This window comes from Toxotes jaculatrix, chromosome 1 (assembly GCF_017976425.1).
Source record: "Toxotes jaculatrix isolate fToxJac2 chromosome 1, fToxJac2.pri, whole genome shotgun sequence".
Taxonomy (NCBI): domain Eukaryota; kingdom Metazoa; phylum Chordata; class Actinopteri; family Toxotidae; genus Toxotes; species Toxotes jaculatrix.
The window spans coordinates 16,136,909-16,156,596 of NC_054394.1; the positions used below are offsets into that span (position 1 = coordinate 16,136,909).

The window sequence follows — 19,688 nt, forward strand, 5'->3', positions numbered from 1 at the left end:
AGTAACTTGGACTAAAATTGATTGCATGATTTCCTGGCCTGCAGATAAGTGTGGACCATGAGCATGACTTCACTATTGACGTTATGCCATGTAGATTAGTCTTGGGTGTTTAAAAAAAAATACACAATGAACTCCCCCCGTGACAAGGAACTGGCACCCTTATCTCGGAAACACCGTCTCATGGCTGCAGCTATGCCCGGTGAGGACAGCCCATTGCCCGGTAACACTTCCAGGATTGATCGGAATGGATTAGGGGGGCTTGTTCATTGTTTTATATGTGGAAGCGGAGTTACACCGGGGAAGGAATTAAGGTTACAAGTGACATACCAAAAAGAGAGGGTTCCCTTTTTCCCGTTTCTACAAAATCAGGAGCCAGCCCCGGGTGCGTGTGAAGTGAGCCCGGATGGACATGCGCTGGTGTGCGCCGTGTGCCACTGTTTTCTGGCGGAGCAGTGGAACTCCTTCGAGCGGAGCAGGACGCCCATTGAGAAGCGCATGTACTGGTTGAAACGGCCCTACCAGTGCGACTCACGGCGGGTCCCACAAGAGTGGAACATCTCTTATGATCTGGAGAGGAGAATCAGTGTCAGCAGCCAGAACTACGACGGGGGCGCAGAATCGGATTTCTCATCTTTTTCGGACAACGAGAACATATCAGACCAGGAGATGGATTTAGTCGACAGAGCCGGTGTGGGCAAAGACAAGTGCCTGAGAGCATCTGGCAAATCGCCGAGAGACAGTGGCAGGAAAAACAATGTCATCAGTGTTAAAAACAGCCCAGATTCACAGCGGGCGATCCGCTACCCGGTGGGTGTTTACGGGGCGCAGAGATCGCCGAAAGCGGAGAGTGTTCTGCCGGCGAGGCGCGGTGCTAAAATTATGAATAACGTCTGTCAATCATCAGAATCTCTGGCAAAGTCCCAGGAGAGATTCCCCCAGCGATGCTATGACAGTCCTCTCTCTGACACACCTGTGCAAGACAACGGGGTCATTATGCGCAACAGGCGATGGCAGGAGGAGGGGAATGTCAGACATGCGGAGCCGCGTCAGATCCAGCGTGTTGCCGACAGCAGCTGTGCTCCGTCCAGACATCCATCGCTGCTGTACCGAGGAACCGGCGAGGATCACACCATCGCTGCGCTGTCATCTGTTGGCACCGCTGCTGTCACCACTAAATGTAACATAGCTGTTCCCAGGGAGAATAACTCTGACAACTCTGATGAAGATGAGATCAACATTACAAGTGATGATGACAGGGACATGTATGACATCAAAACAGGCCCAGCGACTCAGTTTAGACCTGCCAGGGATCTTTCAGCGAGAAAGTGTGCCCAGCCTCACACTACGGATTCCAGGCCAGAAGAGTGTGTGTGCTATATCTGTGGCACCGGGCTCAGTCATGATGGCCGTTTTAAAGTCAGTGTTCAGAAACAGGAGAGGGCACAGGGCGAGCCCTTCTTTCCCTTCCTGTGGCTTCACTCCCCTCCCCGCGGTGCGGTGCCTATCAGTCTGGCAGGTACAACCCTGGTTTGTGGCAGCTGCCACACCTCCCTCATGCAGCAGTGGCAGAGCTTCCAGCTTGCGGATGTGCCTGTCCTCCAGCGCCTCTATGTAGTCCCCCTCAACCAGACCACCAGTGCTCTCCGTCCTCCCCAGCTTACTCCCCAGGAGGGAAAACCCTCACAGCCCATGGAGTGCATACCTGAACCCAAGCCTTCCCACGAGGCTTGTTTCCTCTGCGGTCAGGAGTGTGGGGGAGATATGAGAGTAGCATATGCACAAGCTGGTGTTGGCAAATCCCGTGGTGTGATGTATTTTCCCTTCATCAACATGTTGCCTTGTCCACCTAACGCCCAGGCGGTGAGTAATGGCCGTGTACACTGCTGCCCTCATTGTCATTTAATCCTGGAGGAGATCTGGAGTGCTTATAGACTGAGCCTCAGCGAAGACCTCATCACCTCTGTCAGCTCCTTCCTGGTCAGGTACCACGCTTCTATGGCCATTGAGGGGTCTGGACAAGCCCATTCCCAGACAGGTGTTACCTCTCGCCCCAGCAGCTCCATGTCGGTGTGTTACCTGTGTGGAGCTGAGCTGTGTGCAGGTGGAGAGTACCAGCTGCATGTCAACCCACCTGGGCGTTGTGGAGAGAGGGAGCCTTTCTTCCCCTTTCTCACCGTCCACCCTCCTGCTCCCTGTGCCAAACCAGTCGATGCTACAGGCTTGGTGTCGGCTTGTAACCTCTGCTATCATGACCTGCATGCCCAGTGGGCCTTGCATGAGAGCAAGAGCCTGGGTGCCTCCACCCCTTCTACCTCTAGCTTACCCAGTGCCAACCCCCAGCTGCCCAGCTCCCCCTGGGCCCGGCAGTACAGCTGTGAGGCTTTTGTTTGTTTCTTCTGCAGACAGGAGCAGCGCAGGCAAGGTAGACTGTGTGCTGTTACTGTGGCCAGGCTACCTGTGTTCCTGTATGCCCCTCGCAGCACACGCACACTCTTGGTGGACGATGGGAGAAGGCTGGTGATTGGCTCGTGTGTGGAATGTAAAGCCATGGTGCAGGTGGGACAGAGAATGCAGCTGGACAGGGATAGACTGGGACATGGAGCCTCAGACGGGGAGAGGAAAGAACAAGGATCAGCCTCGCCACAGTCTAGACACAAGGTAAGACCAAAGACAAACTGCCTGATATGACACAGCACAGCCATATTCTTCTTTTATTTTTTCCCCCTTTTTCCCCCAGTGCTTTGAAATTTCACTCAATGAATTCCTGTAGCCTTATTAAAATGACAGTCATCTGTCATCTATTAATTCCCCCTGCATTTCCACAGGGCAGTGCAGACTGTGTTTGCCCTAATACGACCTCTGAGTCACACGGCAAGGGAGGATTTTTACATTTTCGGGGGATGGGAGCACACACAGCTTGGATGAACAATGATGAGACAAACATTTTCATCAAAACGTACTCATATAAACACCAGAGGAAAACTATGGGGATCTGAAGGCCAAGGCCAGCCGTGTGTTTGCTGTGTGCATGTGTGTGCGAGTGTGTTTATTTGAGCAAGCATGACTGAGTGTGTCTCAGCCAGTGCTGAACAGTTTGTTTTGGTATGAGCATGATGAGGATCTTGAAGAGCATTTCCAAGGAAGTTAGTTTCAAGCGAGTCTATACCATATTTCTTTTCATAATGCCAAAAGTCATAACACAGATTCAGACAGAAGATCCAGCCTAATGTATACACCGAACATCCTCCAAAAACAACAGCTGTATCATTGACACCATGCTTATCTGCAGGTCAGGAAATCATGCAATCAGTGTCCACATACTTCAGTCCAATGATATGCAGACTGGTAATGAAGCACACTCTTGAAATATTCAGGCTAACCCCAACATTCATGGATGTCACATCTGTCAAAATCAGTTTTGTTCATTTAGGCCAAAACCACAAATCTGTATTAGTGTGAAGATGAACAGATTCACTCTGTTGCTTTGCTTCCTTAATCCTGTCATTCTATTCAGTCCTGTTAATGTATGTTTGACTTAAACATGAAAATACAACTCAAGACAAGGTGTAAAAGAACAGTTTCATTAGCACTGGTCAAAAGTTTCACTCCTCTAACATAGAACGTGAGAAAGAGTAAACAGCTTCTCTGGTATGGAGTGCTGCTACTGAGGAAGTAAAATTCATCATATTTTATTAGTATTGATATATTCAGTTAAATGGTAGTTGTTGCAACATTGATTTATAGATGGATTTTCAATAACATACATGATTAGTGAGATCAAAATAATTTGTCATTGATGTCTGATCCCTGTCGTTGTCATGAGACACTGATCTCCCTGAAAGTGAGGAGCAAAGGGGACAGTCTTGACTCTCACCGCCCCACACTCAGTTATGGAAAGACACTGTGGCTCCAAATATTTCCATGTTTGACTAATTTGGAAGGGACTCTAGAGACATTGCACACTACTGTAACTGTGTGGCATGTTTCATTATTGGAATCATTTCTATTCATGTTCAGGACAAAATACTACATGTTGATGTTGCAATAAGTGATTTTGATGAGTGAAGATGGTTGCATAGGTGGACGAGTTAAGCTGGGTCAGGGAACAGTACGTCTGCCTGCTTCCTCTGAAGAGAGATCATTTTGTTTTTGTTCACTTTTTTCTCACTTTTTTTCTGTCTCCAAAGTTTCTTTTTTCCACTCTTCTCTGACCAACGCACATAAAATCCCTCTCTGCTATTAAAAAGTTGACAGCAGAATTCTGCTTTTCCAGATGATCAATAGCAGAGGATTTAAGTTGTGGGAGGTGGCTGGGCTATACAGAGGATGAGTGCAGGGCAAACAAGGATGGCGATGTGTTAATGAAGAGCTGAGGAGCATTTGGACAGCCAGTTGGCTCCGTGAGCGGCTCTGAACAGCTCTCTCATACAAACAGACACTGTTTGACTCTCCGGCCATGCAGGACACGTGAAGAACATCTGTGGATGCCATTCACACTCAACAACCTCAATATATGTTGCACACTCACACCAGCTGTCTGGAGCTGTCCACCTAATTTTTACTCTGTCCCTGGCAGAAGTGTTTGGAGCAACACTGTCGCTGTTACTGTTATGATCTCCAAACTTAAGTCTTTATTACTTGTCTGGGCATTTGCATGTGAGCTTGTCCCAGATGAGCTCATAGCAATCATATGTGAGAGGCTACTCTTGATATAGAGTATAATTATGGGACTCGTTTCAGGGTGTGTGGGATGAGAAGGGGTGTCGGGGCAGGCAGGGTTTCGGGTGATCATTTTGGACTGGGAGTTTTGCAGGTGGCACAGCCAGTTTTGGCTTAAGCGAGCCAGTGACCTCATGGCTGAGAAAGTGCCAGTGTGTGTTTCAGGGGGGAAGGGGAGTTGTGAAAGAGCTGCAGGGGAACAGGTGCTTTGTCCCCTAGTGTCATGCTATATGCTTGAGAGGCTCTGTCATCGCTGGGGCTTGGGCTGTCAGGAGGGAGTGCCCATCTGGTTCCCTTTAGCACTTTGTGTGTATGCTCACATACAGTATTCTATTCTGTTCTGGTTTTCCATGTTGAATGGCAGTTTCCCTTAATTCCCCCCAAAACAAAAGTGCAGAGCGAGGGACAGAGCTCCATTACTGAATTCACGTTTAACATTTAGAATTCACCTAGGCCAAGATAAGACGGAGACATATTAAATCTTTGATTAAGGCTGGAATGAGTACTCTATTTTTAGTACTCAAATTGCTCGCTATGGTGTAAACATGATTGTACATGTATGAATGCTTATCCAGTGAAGTGTGAAAATGGTGGACGATGCTGTGCTTTCTGTTTCCTCGCTTGGTAAGATATGAATTAGCACATGAAATGAGATCTGCTACAGGACATTCTAGTAGCTGTTAAATGTAACACACACACAACATAAGTGAGGGGTGGTTATCGTGTTCTCTGCTCTGTTGCTGTGTGTTTAATTAGTATGTTCGACATGACCTTTGACAGGTGTTTAAGTATAGACCATCATAGCCGGCGTCTGGGGAGGGGCTGCCGGTCAGCAGATCTTCCACTTGCACTTTCGGTAAAATAGATGTCTGCTGATTTGTGGCTGATTCATAAAAACTATTGCAGACAAGTAGATGTGTTGTTTTATACATTGTTTTAATTAGGAGGGAGACTGCTATAGTGTATTTGAAGTGTGTATGTGTGTGTCAAAGGCACTAGTATTTTAAGTACCTTTGAACAACACAGTGAAGGCCATATTTATTTTTTAAACCCTATGTTCATAGGTTCTGATAAACTCTGCAATTAAAGATGTGTGTGTTATTTATCAAACAATGACGTGGACATTGTTGGACTCTCGAGGGGCATTGTGTGTCTGAACAGTGAAGTGTGCCTGTCTCCTTCATGAGCATCCTTGAAGGAGCGAGGCCTCCAAAGTTACTGTCTTTTCATCACGGAGTCTCTCTTCAGAATCTCCCTCTGTGGAATATCTGGTTCTGTGGAGGAATAAATTGATTTCAATTAACCTGCGTCTTCTGTGGCTCTGCAATAGGTTAGTTGATGAACACCTTGTCTTCTAGGAAGATAAGGTGACATTTGAAATTTGAAAGCCTTTTAATCAAACGTCTTCATATATAAATATTAACGTTAAGAGTGAATGATGTCACTGATTTTATTGAAATTAATTTGCTGGTGCAGTTGCTTCTTCTTTATTCCACCGCTCGACAGCACGTCGTGAGCTCGCTTTCAGTGACAAAATTTGCCAAGAAAGCATTCTCAAACGCTCTCTGCTACCTGTGTCATTCAGACGCAAATCACGCGGGCTGGAAACGCAAAGAGCATCAAGGCACAGCATGAAGCTTACTATGCATATCACTTATGTCACTTTTTAAAAACTTTAATGGAAAAAAGGCACACATATAAACACAGAAAAATGAGAAAAACAAGAACAAAAAATGATGAGGATATGATGGAATACTCAGATGCTTAGGCCCTAAATGAAAACATGATATCACAGTTATATGTTTCTTAAACTGATACCAGCACTGCATAACAATTGAGACTGAAGTTTAAAGCTAATCCCACAGTCTCCCTCACAGTGTGTCTGCCTCCCAGCTTGAGGATCACTGTTGTACAAGGACATATGAGACTAAAACAGCAAATAAACCAATCATTAGTCAAGCCTTGCAAAGATAAATACTACATAATTGTACCTAAATACAGAACACACAAACATACTAAGCCTCTCTTTCTCATACACACTCATATATATACAGATGTGTGTATACGGTGTGTGTGTGTGTCTGTATTCACGCATGGATGTTTATCTTTGTATGGTGGTCTGCTGAGCGACTGTTTTGAGTGGATGATTATTGTTGACCTGATAGAAGAGCAGAGACGGGTGCTGTGTGTGTGTGCTCGTATCTGTGTGTGTGAGGGAGGGATGTGCATTGTTGTGCTTGTGCATATGTGCATATGTGTTTTGCGGTAATAGATGTAAAGGAGGTATTTGCTGTCACAGGGAAAACATGCCGGCATCCTGACAGAGTCGCCAAGGAAGATTTATAGCATAGTGAAAGCAGGAGTGAGGGCAAAATTACATAGCAAATCTGAGTGTGAAGCTTAACAGGAAGACAAAAAAATTATCCTGAGTGAATTATTGGAAGAAGAAGAAAGAGAGAAAAGAAGGGTGGGAGGCTGAGAGAAGGTGAGGAAGTTAATGGGATTTAAATTACAGCCAGAGGAAAACAAGAAAAAGCCCCATTCTCATCAATTCATCATAAAAGGAAACATTACAGGAGAGCCTGTTCTATTCAGGAAGGGGATGCTATTAAAATTGTGTTAATTTGAGGCATGTGAGGTGGTGTGGTCAGAACATATGGTGTGAACTGTCCCTGTGCGTGCCTGTGTCTATGAGTGTATCTGTGTGTTTAGTTAAAACCATTCATATTGAGAGTATCCTGTGAAGTTCCTGCCTCTCTGCTTCTCCCTTCTCCCAGTAGTGGTGTCTGACAGACAGCCTTGCGTTTCACAGGGAATCCTCTGGTATCTGAGGGGCTTAATTTCAAAGCTGTTGGAGGTGGGTTTTGATTTAGCACTCAGCGCTTTAATCACCCTCTTCCCGCTAGCATCCCTCTGTGGTGGATTCTTGCTCATATCTGAATGGAGCAATCAGATCCTGTATGGAACAGATGAGATGGAGGTGTTCCAATGTTTCATTCGTGTTTCCCCTTCTATGTCTCTGCCCTGCAAAGACTTACCTATATACAAGCCTCCCCCCAGAGCTAGTTTGAGGGACACCGAAGGCATGTTGCATAGCTCTCTGCTGTACCTTTGGCCTCCTGTGTGGTGTGTGTGGTGTGGTGTGTAATGTCATAGGTGTTGTTTTAGTTGTTCAAGTTTTATAAATATTATTTGTGGATTAAAAAAAAAATAAAAGCAAAGATCACTGCTTGTTTGCAGTAAAAAGTATACAGTCAGCAGTTTTACAAACATCTGTTAAAAACAAGAGGTCAATGTGGGGAATGCTTTTTCAAATGTTTTAGTTGCAGTTCCACAGTTTGCCACTGGGACAGACTGGCAGAAAGACTGAGTGGCTGTTCAGCATCCAGTTCTGCTAATACATGACATGTGGATGTGGGCCCAGGTATTATTAATGCATGTATGTGTGACTGTAGGAGCGAAACCATGTTTATATAAATTAATTCATGTTTCAAGTAACAGCAGGAAACATTCAATCTATTTCTGCATCTACCAGAGAAATAAACTCCCCCCTTCCCTTCCTCTTCTATACACTTGGTATGCTCCATTCCTTGTAGCCTCTGGTTAAACACTGTGACTAAAGAACCAACAAACAACCACAGAAAAAAAAAGACAAAAAGGACTAAAATGCTGTGACGCAGGCAAGTAACACAGTGTCCCCAGCTAGATAAAGTATGTACTTTTTTGTGGACATTTTTTTAAAGCAGTGTCTGTTGCCGTTTACTGTGTAAAGACAAGTAAATGTTTTAATCTAGTTAGCTACTTAATTTTGCTAGTTAGCTAGCTTTCAACATGGCTTTCTACTATAGGCCTAACATAGCATAGTTAATTAGCAGAGACACCCCTTCAGTTTGTGGATATGTAGACTTAAATTTACACATAGGATCATAACTGGCACTTTAATTTTAAAATTCCCTTCAGGCAGTTGACAAGGAGAAGCAGTGGAGCACCAAAGAGGTAAAGAGAGAGTGATTGAATCAAGCAGTGTCAGAGAGAATAAGAGTGTTGCACTGCTGCTATCAGGTTGGTTTTTGTTTCTTTGAGTAAAAGGAGTTGATGCCATCAGGAGAGGCAGGGGGGAAGCTCGCCCGGGTGCAGACTTCCAAGCTAGTTTGTAGCTGAGAGATGAAGGCATACTGACCCTTTAACCCTGCAGAGCCAAGCAGAGAGGGGATACTGATATGGGCTCAGCACTCAGCAGGGGCAGGGTCAGCAAAGGTGATATGTCATATTGGCGGGAAGTATCTTACATAGGATTTTGACACACCTGTTGAAGCTTTTTGACGTTGAAAATTCACTTCAGTACTATGTGGGCATACAGTCTGCTCCTATATATTCAGCACCTTACTGGATAATGTTGCATTACTGCAAAAGTTTAGTCAGGTTAAATGTTTTCTTTGCATCCCCCTTTGTGTTAGTGCCCCTGGGTACAGATAAGAGGGCTGCATTTCTTTTTTTCACACAGGGCTACAACTGAACAAGGCCTTGATTGCAGTGTATCAGGTCGTCACAGGCTTATCTGTATTGTTTGTAGTCTGTGTACTGTGTGTAAATGCATACTGAATTATCTGGCAGAGGTAGATACACAAATGTTGCCACTTTTGTTCTCACAAAACACACACACAACAACATAACACAGTAACACTTCAAACATGGAGGACAACTGTTCTCAAATACCATCATTTTGGTTCCCTGAAGTTCAAACCTCTTCACAGCCATGGTCCACCCACACAGGTCTCAAGACTGTGTAGGTGTGTACAGACTGTGCTTGGCTCTCCAGATTCCTCTGTCAGGACATCTTAAAGCCTATATAATCCATATTAATATAGCAAGTTTGGTGACCTCAGCAACCTCCCAGCATATCTTCACCCGGCTCTGACCCGAGAAGAGATCTAATCAGACAAAAATGTGTCTCATAGCGGTACTCTCTGACTTTGGCATTACATTAACACGTGAAATGATCCATAATGGCATTTGTAAAACTGTGGAAATATGGATGACTGGAGTTCTCCCCTCAGTTGTTATATTGCAAATAATCAAAGTGTGTGCATTCATTAGATTCGCAGGCAAAGAGAAGAAGAAAACAATATTGTCTGCCATCAGTTGATGGGAAGAGGCCCATGAATGGGAGGAGTATCTGGATATATGTATCTTGACTTTGCCTTTTGATGTTAAAAGCAGGCCACCACGTTCTATTGTTTAGGCGTGTAAGTAGATTTTTAAAATCATTCAAATGTTTCTTTAATGTTAGTGAAACAGATAGCTTTGATAATGTCTCATTAATTGTGCCCAGAAATCTTGTCTCCATAAAAAATTAATGTTGACTGGACAGGGTGAAAATGGAACAGAGAGGGCAATGCCCCTCTAAACCACTGAAACGCTGGACCATGCTGTGAACCGTTTCAAAAGTGTTTTTGTTGGTGCCAATTTGGCACCAGAATATGTGCATGCAATGAGCCAGTAAACTATGTGTGAGCTGTTAAGCTGGGCTCCTGTGAGAACTGAGTCATTTAAGTCTACAGTGTCAGTGTCTTTGTGTGTGTTTCTGTGATGTGTCCTATAGCCAGGGTCCAAAGTGGGGTTTGTCCACATGGGACACGTGCTTAGCTGCTTCTCCTTTATTGTTCTACTCTGTCATGATATTTTTGGCTTTTGGTATCTTTCTCACACAGTTTTCATGGATCTGTTTCTCTGTTTCTCTTCTATCCATTTCCCTCCCTCATTCTCACTTGTCCTTGCAGTTTACATTTTGGGACAACCAAAGACAATTACAGACCCACATATAGTAAATAAAATGGGCCAACATAGTGAAGGGGTGTTCTTTGAACTGTACGACATGGACATAGTAATTTCACTGACAGATTTCCAGAGGGTTGTTTTCAAAGTTGGATGTGAGTACACAGCTTGCCATCAACCAAACACACCCTATAAATAGTATATCTTTGTTAAAAGCCTTAAACATGTTTTACTTGGAAGGACTATTTTTCAAGTTTTCTGCTGCAGAGGTTTGAAACTCTATCTCTTCTGTTTTTAAGGCTGTGTATTATGAGTCTCACTAAGTCAAGTTTGCAGTGGTAAACTAGGGGATACATTTTAGACTTTAAAAATTGTTAACATGATGCACATTGGAAGAACCTACATTACCAGTAAACATTGACATCTTTGTGTTAAAAGTTATTGTGGAAAATATGACTTAGTAAATAGCAGAACATTTCTGGCTGGATGAAACCTTAAAAAGAAAAAGAAGAAAAAAAAAACAAACAACAAAGCTCTCAGAAACTGGCAGTGTACTTTTTGGTAAAGACAAGATATCTTTAGGCCAGTTCACATTCTTACATCCTGAGGTTTGTCATAGACATTTTCAATACTGTACATCTGTTTTGAAGCAAATTCTGCTGTGTTGTTGTACTGGAGTGGCGTGGTAAGATGCCAGTGTGGAAGAGTGGTGATGCTGTTGTGTTATACTGCCCTGGAGTCTGGGTTTTTACAGTGGTAAACCTGGATTGACTGTGGTAATTATAGAGGACAGAGTATAATGTAGCTATAGCTCAGCCCTCTCTGCCAGCTGCCCTTTGGCCATAACACACACTCAGCCACAGTCACATATAAATGCATCCATTCCCAGACTTGCACTTCCATACAGAGTATAATCTTGAGCATCATTTACATACAGAACAGCTGCAAGTGTGTGTGAGTGTGTATGCTTGTGCACACGTGTGTCTGCCAGGTGGTTGGGAGCATTGGCAGGTGTTTGCTCTCGTGCTGGCAAATGCAGCTGGATTGTGCCACAGCTGTGTATATAAGCATATCTCTGTGTGTGTGTGTGCATATGTGTGTGTGTGTTGGGGGGCGGGGGTTCTGCACCTGGACACAGCTGGAGTGTGTGGCAGCACAGTAGCTAGTAACGGACCTATTTCCTTGCCAGAGATTTAACATGTAACTTATGCTCTCAGCTGACTGAATGTTATTCACTGATATTATGTGCTAGTGTTGCTGAAGGTCTGTGTGAACATGCGTTCTTTGTTCTTTGGCTCTTCTCCTTCATTCCCCACTTTGTCCCACTTTGCTCTTGCATCCCCCGTCTCCTGCCCTCCTGTTTGCCCCCTGTTCTGCTGATACCTCTAATGGGGTGAACAGAGGGAAGGCTCTGTCTCACCCTGCTGTCAGGACAACTGGAGATGTCAGCTAGAGCCAAAATAGCCCCCTGTAGTGGACTAAATATACCATGCACCCTCTTGCTCTACACTCCGTACACAGACAACCACTGGCTCCGACCGGCCAGCCACTAGACAGTCTCACCCTCTCTCTGTCAGCCCACCACAGGAGAGATAATGATTAGCATTGCTAGTGATCTTCTGGGAGCTTATTTTGGCTGAAGAAGACATTCCCTCCTTGGTATTACTGCCTCCTCCAAAGTCCTGGCCCTGACCTGCCCCCCACCCCCTATGCTATCCAACCACCTGGTCTCTCACATACTCAGCTTGTCCTGCCAGCTCCAGGACAGCTGGGAAGAAGGCGACAGAGAGGGAGATTTGGACAGAGCCTCCCGTGAAGCTACAGACTGTGATACCTGTGGAAGAATGCAGTTCACAGACTATACAGTAGCCCTGACAAATGTAGAATTATGTGGTCTCCACACTGTTTGCTAAAAGTAGATCAAGTTTATGCTTTAGTTGTTGTCGTACACTTTGTACAGGAATTGATATTGCCAGTTTGAGAAGTAGACAGCAGTTGTCTCTAAGTGTGTGGAATAGTAGAGATTAATATTTGCTCCATGGTAAAGGTTTAGTTTGGGTTATGATCCAATTGCCGTGGCTGGGTAGTAATGTGTCATGCAAATAAGGAAAGGTTACTCAGTGAGACTTAAACGTTAGCCAGGTGGTGTAGACTACAATAGGGGTGCTCTCACTGGCCTAGCCATGAGTGGACAGGCACACAAACATAAACACATATGCATGAGCACACACAAACACACAGGCATAGTCAGGAGTTACTGGGACTTTGTGAATAGTTTCCATGGGAGAGAGTCTCCCACACTGACATGACCATCCTATGAGTCAGAAATAAACCGTTACAATTTCTCCATCTGTGTGGCAGATAGATACCACAGATACTTCCCGGAGGCCTGTCATTATTTATTTGTTACTTTTTTGCCCCTTATCCCTTTCAAGTATGCCATTTGCCCTGTTGAAATGTTAGTAATATAGATTTCATGTGGCTGTTTACCGCTGTTGGTTATGTCTACAAGTTATTGAAAGCATGCCTAACCTAATCCAAGGCTATGAGGCTAGCTGCAACATATGACCTGCCAGCTTGGTCAGTGGCATTTCCCACATGGTCAAGGGTTGTGTGCGATGTCGACCAACGCGCTCGTCACGGTTAATGTTCAGAGCGCAGCCTCAAGGCCACAGTGAAGTAGCAAGAGTGGGAAGCCACTAGAGTAGTTTTAACCTGTCGCAAATGACCTCCAAACTCCTTAGGGAGTGCATGACAATAACATGGTGTTGTATCAAGATGTATTGCAAAGTTTATAGAGTCAGGATATGTCTTAACCAGACCCTTAATGTTATTGAACAAAAGGACAAAGTATCACATTAGAGGACTCTTTACGATGGACATTATGAAGAGAAAAAAAGAGATTTTAAAGTCCAGTGTTTCCTTCCCCATTATAAAATGCTTAAGCTGTTATTAAAGCCCACAGAGGTCGAGAGGTTCTAGATGTTTTTATGTTTTTCTCTTCTATGGGGGGCTGTAAAAATAGCACTTGGCTCAAGTTAGGTGTCAGAGGTCTTCTCCTCTCTCCCTTCCTTCTCTTTCTTCTTCCAGCTCTGTCCTCTCTCCATCTCTCTCCTTCTCTCCCCTGTCCCCCCATCACCTCAGTCCTCCGCTTTCTTTCTCCGCACCCCCCGCCAGCCCCATCCCCTCCCTTTTTTTTTTCCCCCTTTCTCCCCTCTTTTCCTCTCGCTTCTCCCCCCTCCTCTTCATCTCTCCCTGTGGTATTAGCGGGGCCACATGTTGCTGGCCTCTCCTGGTGGTGTGAGCCCCATGGCAGGCCCTGGCTCCAGGCTGACGCGTAGCTCGGTGTGTGCGTCTGTCTGTGTGTGTGTGTGTGTGTGTGTGTGTGTGCGTGTGGATGAGAGGGAGACTGTAATGTGTGCCTGCATGCCTAGGAGTGAGCGTGTGTTTGTGTGTGTGTGTGTGAGGCCGCTAACACAGTAACCTGATAGTAGTGCGGCTGAGCAGTACAGAGCGGAGCAGTGCTGTGATTTATCCCGCGGGCTCAGCAGATGGCTGCAACAGGAGTTTGTTTAAGTTTGCTTCAGAGCCGGGCAAGCAGCCAGGAGCATAGAAAGGGTCTGCCAGAAAAATGTTCACTGACTCTGGATGCCTAACCACACTACTCCCCCTCTCCTCTCCCTTCTGCTTTCCCCCTAACCCCTCACAGCCCCCTCAGTCCAACACACACGCATACACACACACACAGACACACACACACACACGCTCACATGCTCTTGCAGACTTTCTGTCGCTACTCTCCTTTTACCCCTCTCTAATTTCTCTCTTTCCTCCCATCTGCTTCACACACATGCTTACATACATATGCACACACGCACACGGTAGTTTGTGCATGCTTTTCTGTTCTGTTGGCAACATCCTTGATGCAGACATGACCTCACACCTCAGGAGGGGGGCATTAAAGACTGTCCATTCTGGTGGGGGTACTCCTGAACACAACCATACGACCGACGCTTTTCCTGCCTCTCATACTGGGAAAAAAAAGAGGGATTCAGCAGCATAAACGCTGAAGCAGGAGCATATGCATAGCCGTGCAGAGAAAGTTTGCAATGTGCACACATAGCCGATGATTTATGAAATAGAGTCCAGTTGGGTTTTTATGTCCGTGCATTACCTTTCCCTCTCTCGCTCTGATTCAAGCTCTCGGCCTCCTTTTGCGAGGCTGATGACAAGTCCTGTCACATTGCTTCAGGTTACCCAGGTGATAACTCTTGACCTCCCTCTCCACACATCAGCCTCGCTCTTTCTGCCTTATCTCTCCCTGGTCCATTCCTTGTCTTTTTCTTTTCTTCACATATATTATGTCTCTTCTAGACACGGAGTTCAGCAACAAAAATTAAAGGTCACTGTGTCTAAATCAGATGAGACAGCAGACATCAAAGTAGACGGACAGACACCGGGTAGTGAATGGGTGTTTTTTGAGACTGACTTGGTGTGCAGAGGCCCAGGGAAAGGGTTTTTTTTTTAATGTATATAGTCTGGAACAGAAGTTTGATTAACCACTTGAACTTGGAATTTGGAAATTTTATGTGCTGATTTTTCAGAGTTTGCTTTTATTTTTTGTACTTCACTAACCACAAAATCCAATGCATGTCAAATCTTGTATTAAATATTTAATAGTATTCTCTGTTATATTTTCATCCAGTGTCCAAAGAAATGTTGTTGTTTGTATCAAAATTGATGTATCTGAGTAATCAAACTAGAGTTTTAATATACAGCAGGGACATTTTGTTTGTGTGCGCACATACATACATACATACATACTGTATGTCGAGTGTCTTACTTCATCAGGGTAAAATCTAGAAAAGATAAAAAATGAAGATCAGTGTGAGGCCATATGAATGTCTCAGTCAGACTATTTCCAGACCTCTGCATTTTATTCATTTAGGATTCTTAAAGGTTATGATCAAGCCGTGACAAACTCCGGACAGAGATAAAAGGATTTGTGTGTGTGCATGTAGGTGCATGTGTTTAAGCTCTGTAATGAAACTGTTTTGTGTGTTTGTCTTTTTGAGACGGTATTGTCACAGCATGACTAATTCTTCATCTCTCTCAGAATTATTCTGAACCTCAACAAAAACATACACATCCACACAAACATATGTTCCTCATTTTCTCTATTTCTCCTCTTTTTCATTGCATGTCCATGTTTAAAATCTCCTTTCAACAATTTCCCTTAAGGTATCAATAAAGTCTATCTATCTATCTATCTATCTATCTGTCTATCTGTCTATCTGTCTGTCTGTCTGTCTGTCTGTCTGTCTAGTTCCATCCACCAGGTCTCTTTCTCTCACTACCCTGTGTATTTGATCTCTGATTCTGTTTCTTTCTGTCTCTTAACCTCTGTCCGGTGTCATAACTGACTGGGCAGTCTGACTGACAATATGATATTACAGAGAAAAAAACATTAAGGTCACTGTTGTGGACTTCAGCTGTACAGTCACTAAATCCATACACAAACTAGGGAAGGAGTGTGTGTGTGTGTGTATATGTATGAGTAATGTGTGTATCTATGTACAGCATGTATGACTAACTGTGGAGACTGTCAGGGCCATTGTGCTTTGGCACAGATCCTTATTTCCTCTAAAGCAACATAAGTCATTCCTGCTGCCTGTTGGGCCTTCAGGCCAGAGACACGTTATGTGTCATGTTATCTGTGTTGTGTAAGCCTGTAAGAGCTTGTTAAGGATAAGACTGGCATGTTTGAGTTCCTGGAGGTATCAGATGCATGCAAAACATTAATCAGCCTTCTTGCGCTATGGGTTTTTTGTATATATAGGTTAGTGGACAGGTAGATGCCTTTAGCTATGAGAGAGGGCATTTAATAGGTCGTGAAAAGCCCAGTCGGCCTTGTAGTTGTCAGCATTTCCAAATGCCATGAGATCCACTGATATTTAAAACATATAAGAGTAGAGTCACTCTGGAAGAGGGCAGAGGTGTTGTTGCAGTTTCCAGTTTTGGTTTTGACTTTAAATCACTTATTAGGCTGTTGATGCTACAATCCTAAACTGCTTTTAAGATGTCCATATAAAATGTGCAGGGAAATAATCGATCCTGTTAACCGCCTTCACAGCTTGTCTGTTAGATTGAAAAGGAAAACAACAGCCTTAGCTTTTTTTTTAAGCTAATAGTCATCTGTAACTTTAAAGAGACAAAACAACTATAGTATGCCACCTTTGTGCTGGTTCCTATAGTAACAAGAAACTAGCTCAGTTCATTAACTGGAAGTGCTACCTCAGTCAACACTTAGTATTCCTGTGATGTTTAGGGAGACCTTTTTGTATGACCCCTCCCCCACCTCGCTGTTTCACACATCTTATTGAAAAGCTCTTCAAATGCAGACAAGCTACACATCAAATAGACGGGACAAAAAGAGGAGATAGGTAAAGAAGATAGAATTCTTTATTAGTGCTTCATATCTGCCTGCAGCTCCGCTCCTTGATACCCTCGGAGGAGAGGAAGTGAAAGGGTCAGAGGTCAGGTAGCTTAGCAGCCCACTAATGAATATTTATCTGTCAAGGTTACACTCAGCTGACACAAATGTGCTTCTGCCAGAATTATTACCGTAAGTGTGCTTGTGTCCCTCATTACCTTTATATCTTATTCTGTATATTATAGTATGTGGACATACACCCATCCCGGAACAGAGGGGTCAAACACAAAACATCCTATTTCATTAATGTGTTTTGTGTGAATTTTCTTGATGTTACAGCAAGGTGGTTTAACTGAGATCGTTATAACCGATGTTAATATAACCATCGTAGTCTAATGTATTTTTTTTAATCAGTGAATCCTCATTGCATGTAGCTATGAAAACATCTGAATTGTAACAGTATTTCCAGTCAGATATTGTCCTTTTTTTAAGCCCCTGTACTTGATCCGTAAGATTCATCAGAAACTGTTTTTTTTTTTTTTTTAGCTCAAATAACCTTGTGCCCATCTTTGATCTCCAGTCCAATGAGGCTCAAATCCAGTCCACTGTGAGTCAGAGAACACAGTGTGACGTTAGGCAAAAACATGTGGTTCTGTGTGGATTGTGCAACCTTTCGGGAATGACAGTCATAAGATATCATTACCCATGTCCTCACTGTCCTGTGTATGTGATAATACTGCGTGTTTGGACCAGGCCAGATGGGGTTTTTGTCCACCTGTTGGTTTGCCTGAGGAGAGCAGTAAGCACCGCAATTTCTACAAACCAGAGCCCCAGACAGACTGACGCTGGCCGAGCAGTGATCAGACGCTGTTTGACTTCCACTCAATATGGAACATGTGTCCTTAGCGTTGGATTGATAGCAGACTTTGGACGGGCTCCCACACTGCACAGCTCCACAGGTGTCAGAGGTTTTCAGTGTTGTGTATAAGCATGCGATTGTGTGAGAAAGGCAGTGTGAGCTTTCATGTTTGTGTGCACACACACGCGAGAGCATTTTGAACAGTGGAGAATCTTGAGTGCGAGTATCTGTCAGTGTTGATAAAAAGCCGCCTTTCTCTGTTGTTTTCTTGCACTTGGCTGAGTCGGTGTGCGCAGCAGTCTGAGCAGCTTTTATGGAGTGTTGCTGAGCCGGTCAGTGGCCTGAGCCTGCATGCGTGGCTGTGGTCCTGTTGGATCTCTGCGATAGGCTGTTAAAACTGACTGACAGCTCTGCTTTACAAGCTGCTATACATCAGCCCCGTGGACCTGCTGCAACTGTGGGAACACAGACACATTTGTGTTGTAGCGTGTGTGCACATGTATGTGTGTGTGTGAGCGCATGAGAGCCAGCGAATAGTGGGGGTCAGCGTGGAGCAGAAACAGGGCCTGTCGCTGAACGATAAGGCCTGCTGACCTTGTAACCTGTAGCTCGCTGTGACGAGGTCATCTCAAATTACACCTAGCCAAATGTTCCCTGTCTGCTAGCATTAAAACAGGAAGGTCTAACCTCTGGAACAGAAACCTTTTCTAGCCCCAGTGATGGATGACGGTCCTCTGTCCAACCTTATGTTCAACAAACACAGACAAATGGACAAAAACACTCTCATGGGCACACTGTGTAGGCCTGGGAATCAGAGGTGAAGTCATGATATCATACTATCACAATATTTTACTCATGATAACGATGGTAATGCAGTGCATGTTCTGCTCAACTTTAAGAGGAAAAGATATCCCAAATTGGTAAAATCCTTCTTTGCAAAAATTATGCATCAATCATACATTGTATTTATTTACCATATTATGAGGCGCTTTCTGTTGACACAGCATTCATCAGCATTGAACAGATGTCTGCTGTAAAGGCAGGAAACACCTCTGCCTAAAAATAACAACAGACCATACTGGTGCACGGTGTGTCAGGAAATACTGTATAACTTGACCTGTAACATACTATATTGCAATATTGATCATTTGTCTCAACAATGAGACAAATTCTTGGTGGTGGCTGTAGCTCAGGTGGAGGAGCAGGTTAGCTTTAGACATTTGATGGTTTGGTTTCTCCATCTCCAGATGACAAAATGTCCTTGGGCAGGACACTGAATTCCCAAATTGTTTCCCAGATGTAACTTTCAATTAATATAGAGTTCTGAAAGTTGGAACTCATCCAGATTTTTTTCTAAATTTCCCCCCATTACCCATTAAACCAACTGACTGATCTTGTTTGTAAACCTGGTGTGTAGGAATAGGAGCTATGGGTGAGAGCAGAGTTCCTGTGTGTGTGGTATCGCGTGGCTCAGCCCTGAGGTAAATATTTGAGGAGTGCAGGCACCATTCGGAGAGGGTCTGTCTTTGATGGGCTGATTTTCGTGTGAGGCCGAGGATGACGTCAACTTTCCCTCAGAGAATCACAGAGAGACAGCCAGGACGATAGTGAGTGTGTGTGTGCTTAGAGTGAATTTGTCTGCAGCTAACATAATAGCAAAATATTGCTCTGCAGACCAAAATAAAGCAAACTACTGATCATGTGTGAGCGTTTGTTTGTGTGTGTCTCTGTGTTTATTGGAAGTTAAATTACCTAGCATTTTGCCTGTGACATCCCCTCAATCACATTTCCTCCACTGCCGCCTGTGGCACCTGGGTTCTCCTCAGTGACAGGCACCCACATGTTTCAAATCCACTGATGGCATTAGAAAGTTATTTTTGCGAGGGATAGCGGTTTCAGTTA

General features: G+C 44.3%; 1 protein-coding gene across 1 annotated transcript in view; it reads left to right on the forward strand.

Moving 5' to 3' along the window:
• The first annotated feature begins 241 nt into the window (after positions 1-241).
• The window catches only part of gse1 (Gse1 coiled-coil protein), a 164,610-nt gene continuing 145,163 nt past the window's right edge, over positions 242-19,688 (forward strand). Inside the window, exon 1 of the mRNA XM_041066856.1 lies at positions 242-2,658. Coding sequence (XP_040922790.1) covers positions 496-2,658 — 2,163 coding nt within the window. The 5' untranslated portion in view covers positions 242-495. The remainder of the gene's footprint in view (positions 2,659-19,688) is intronic.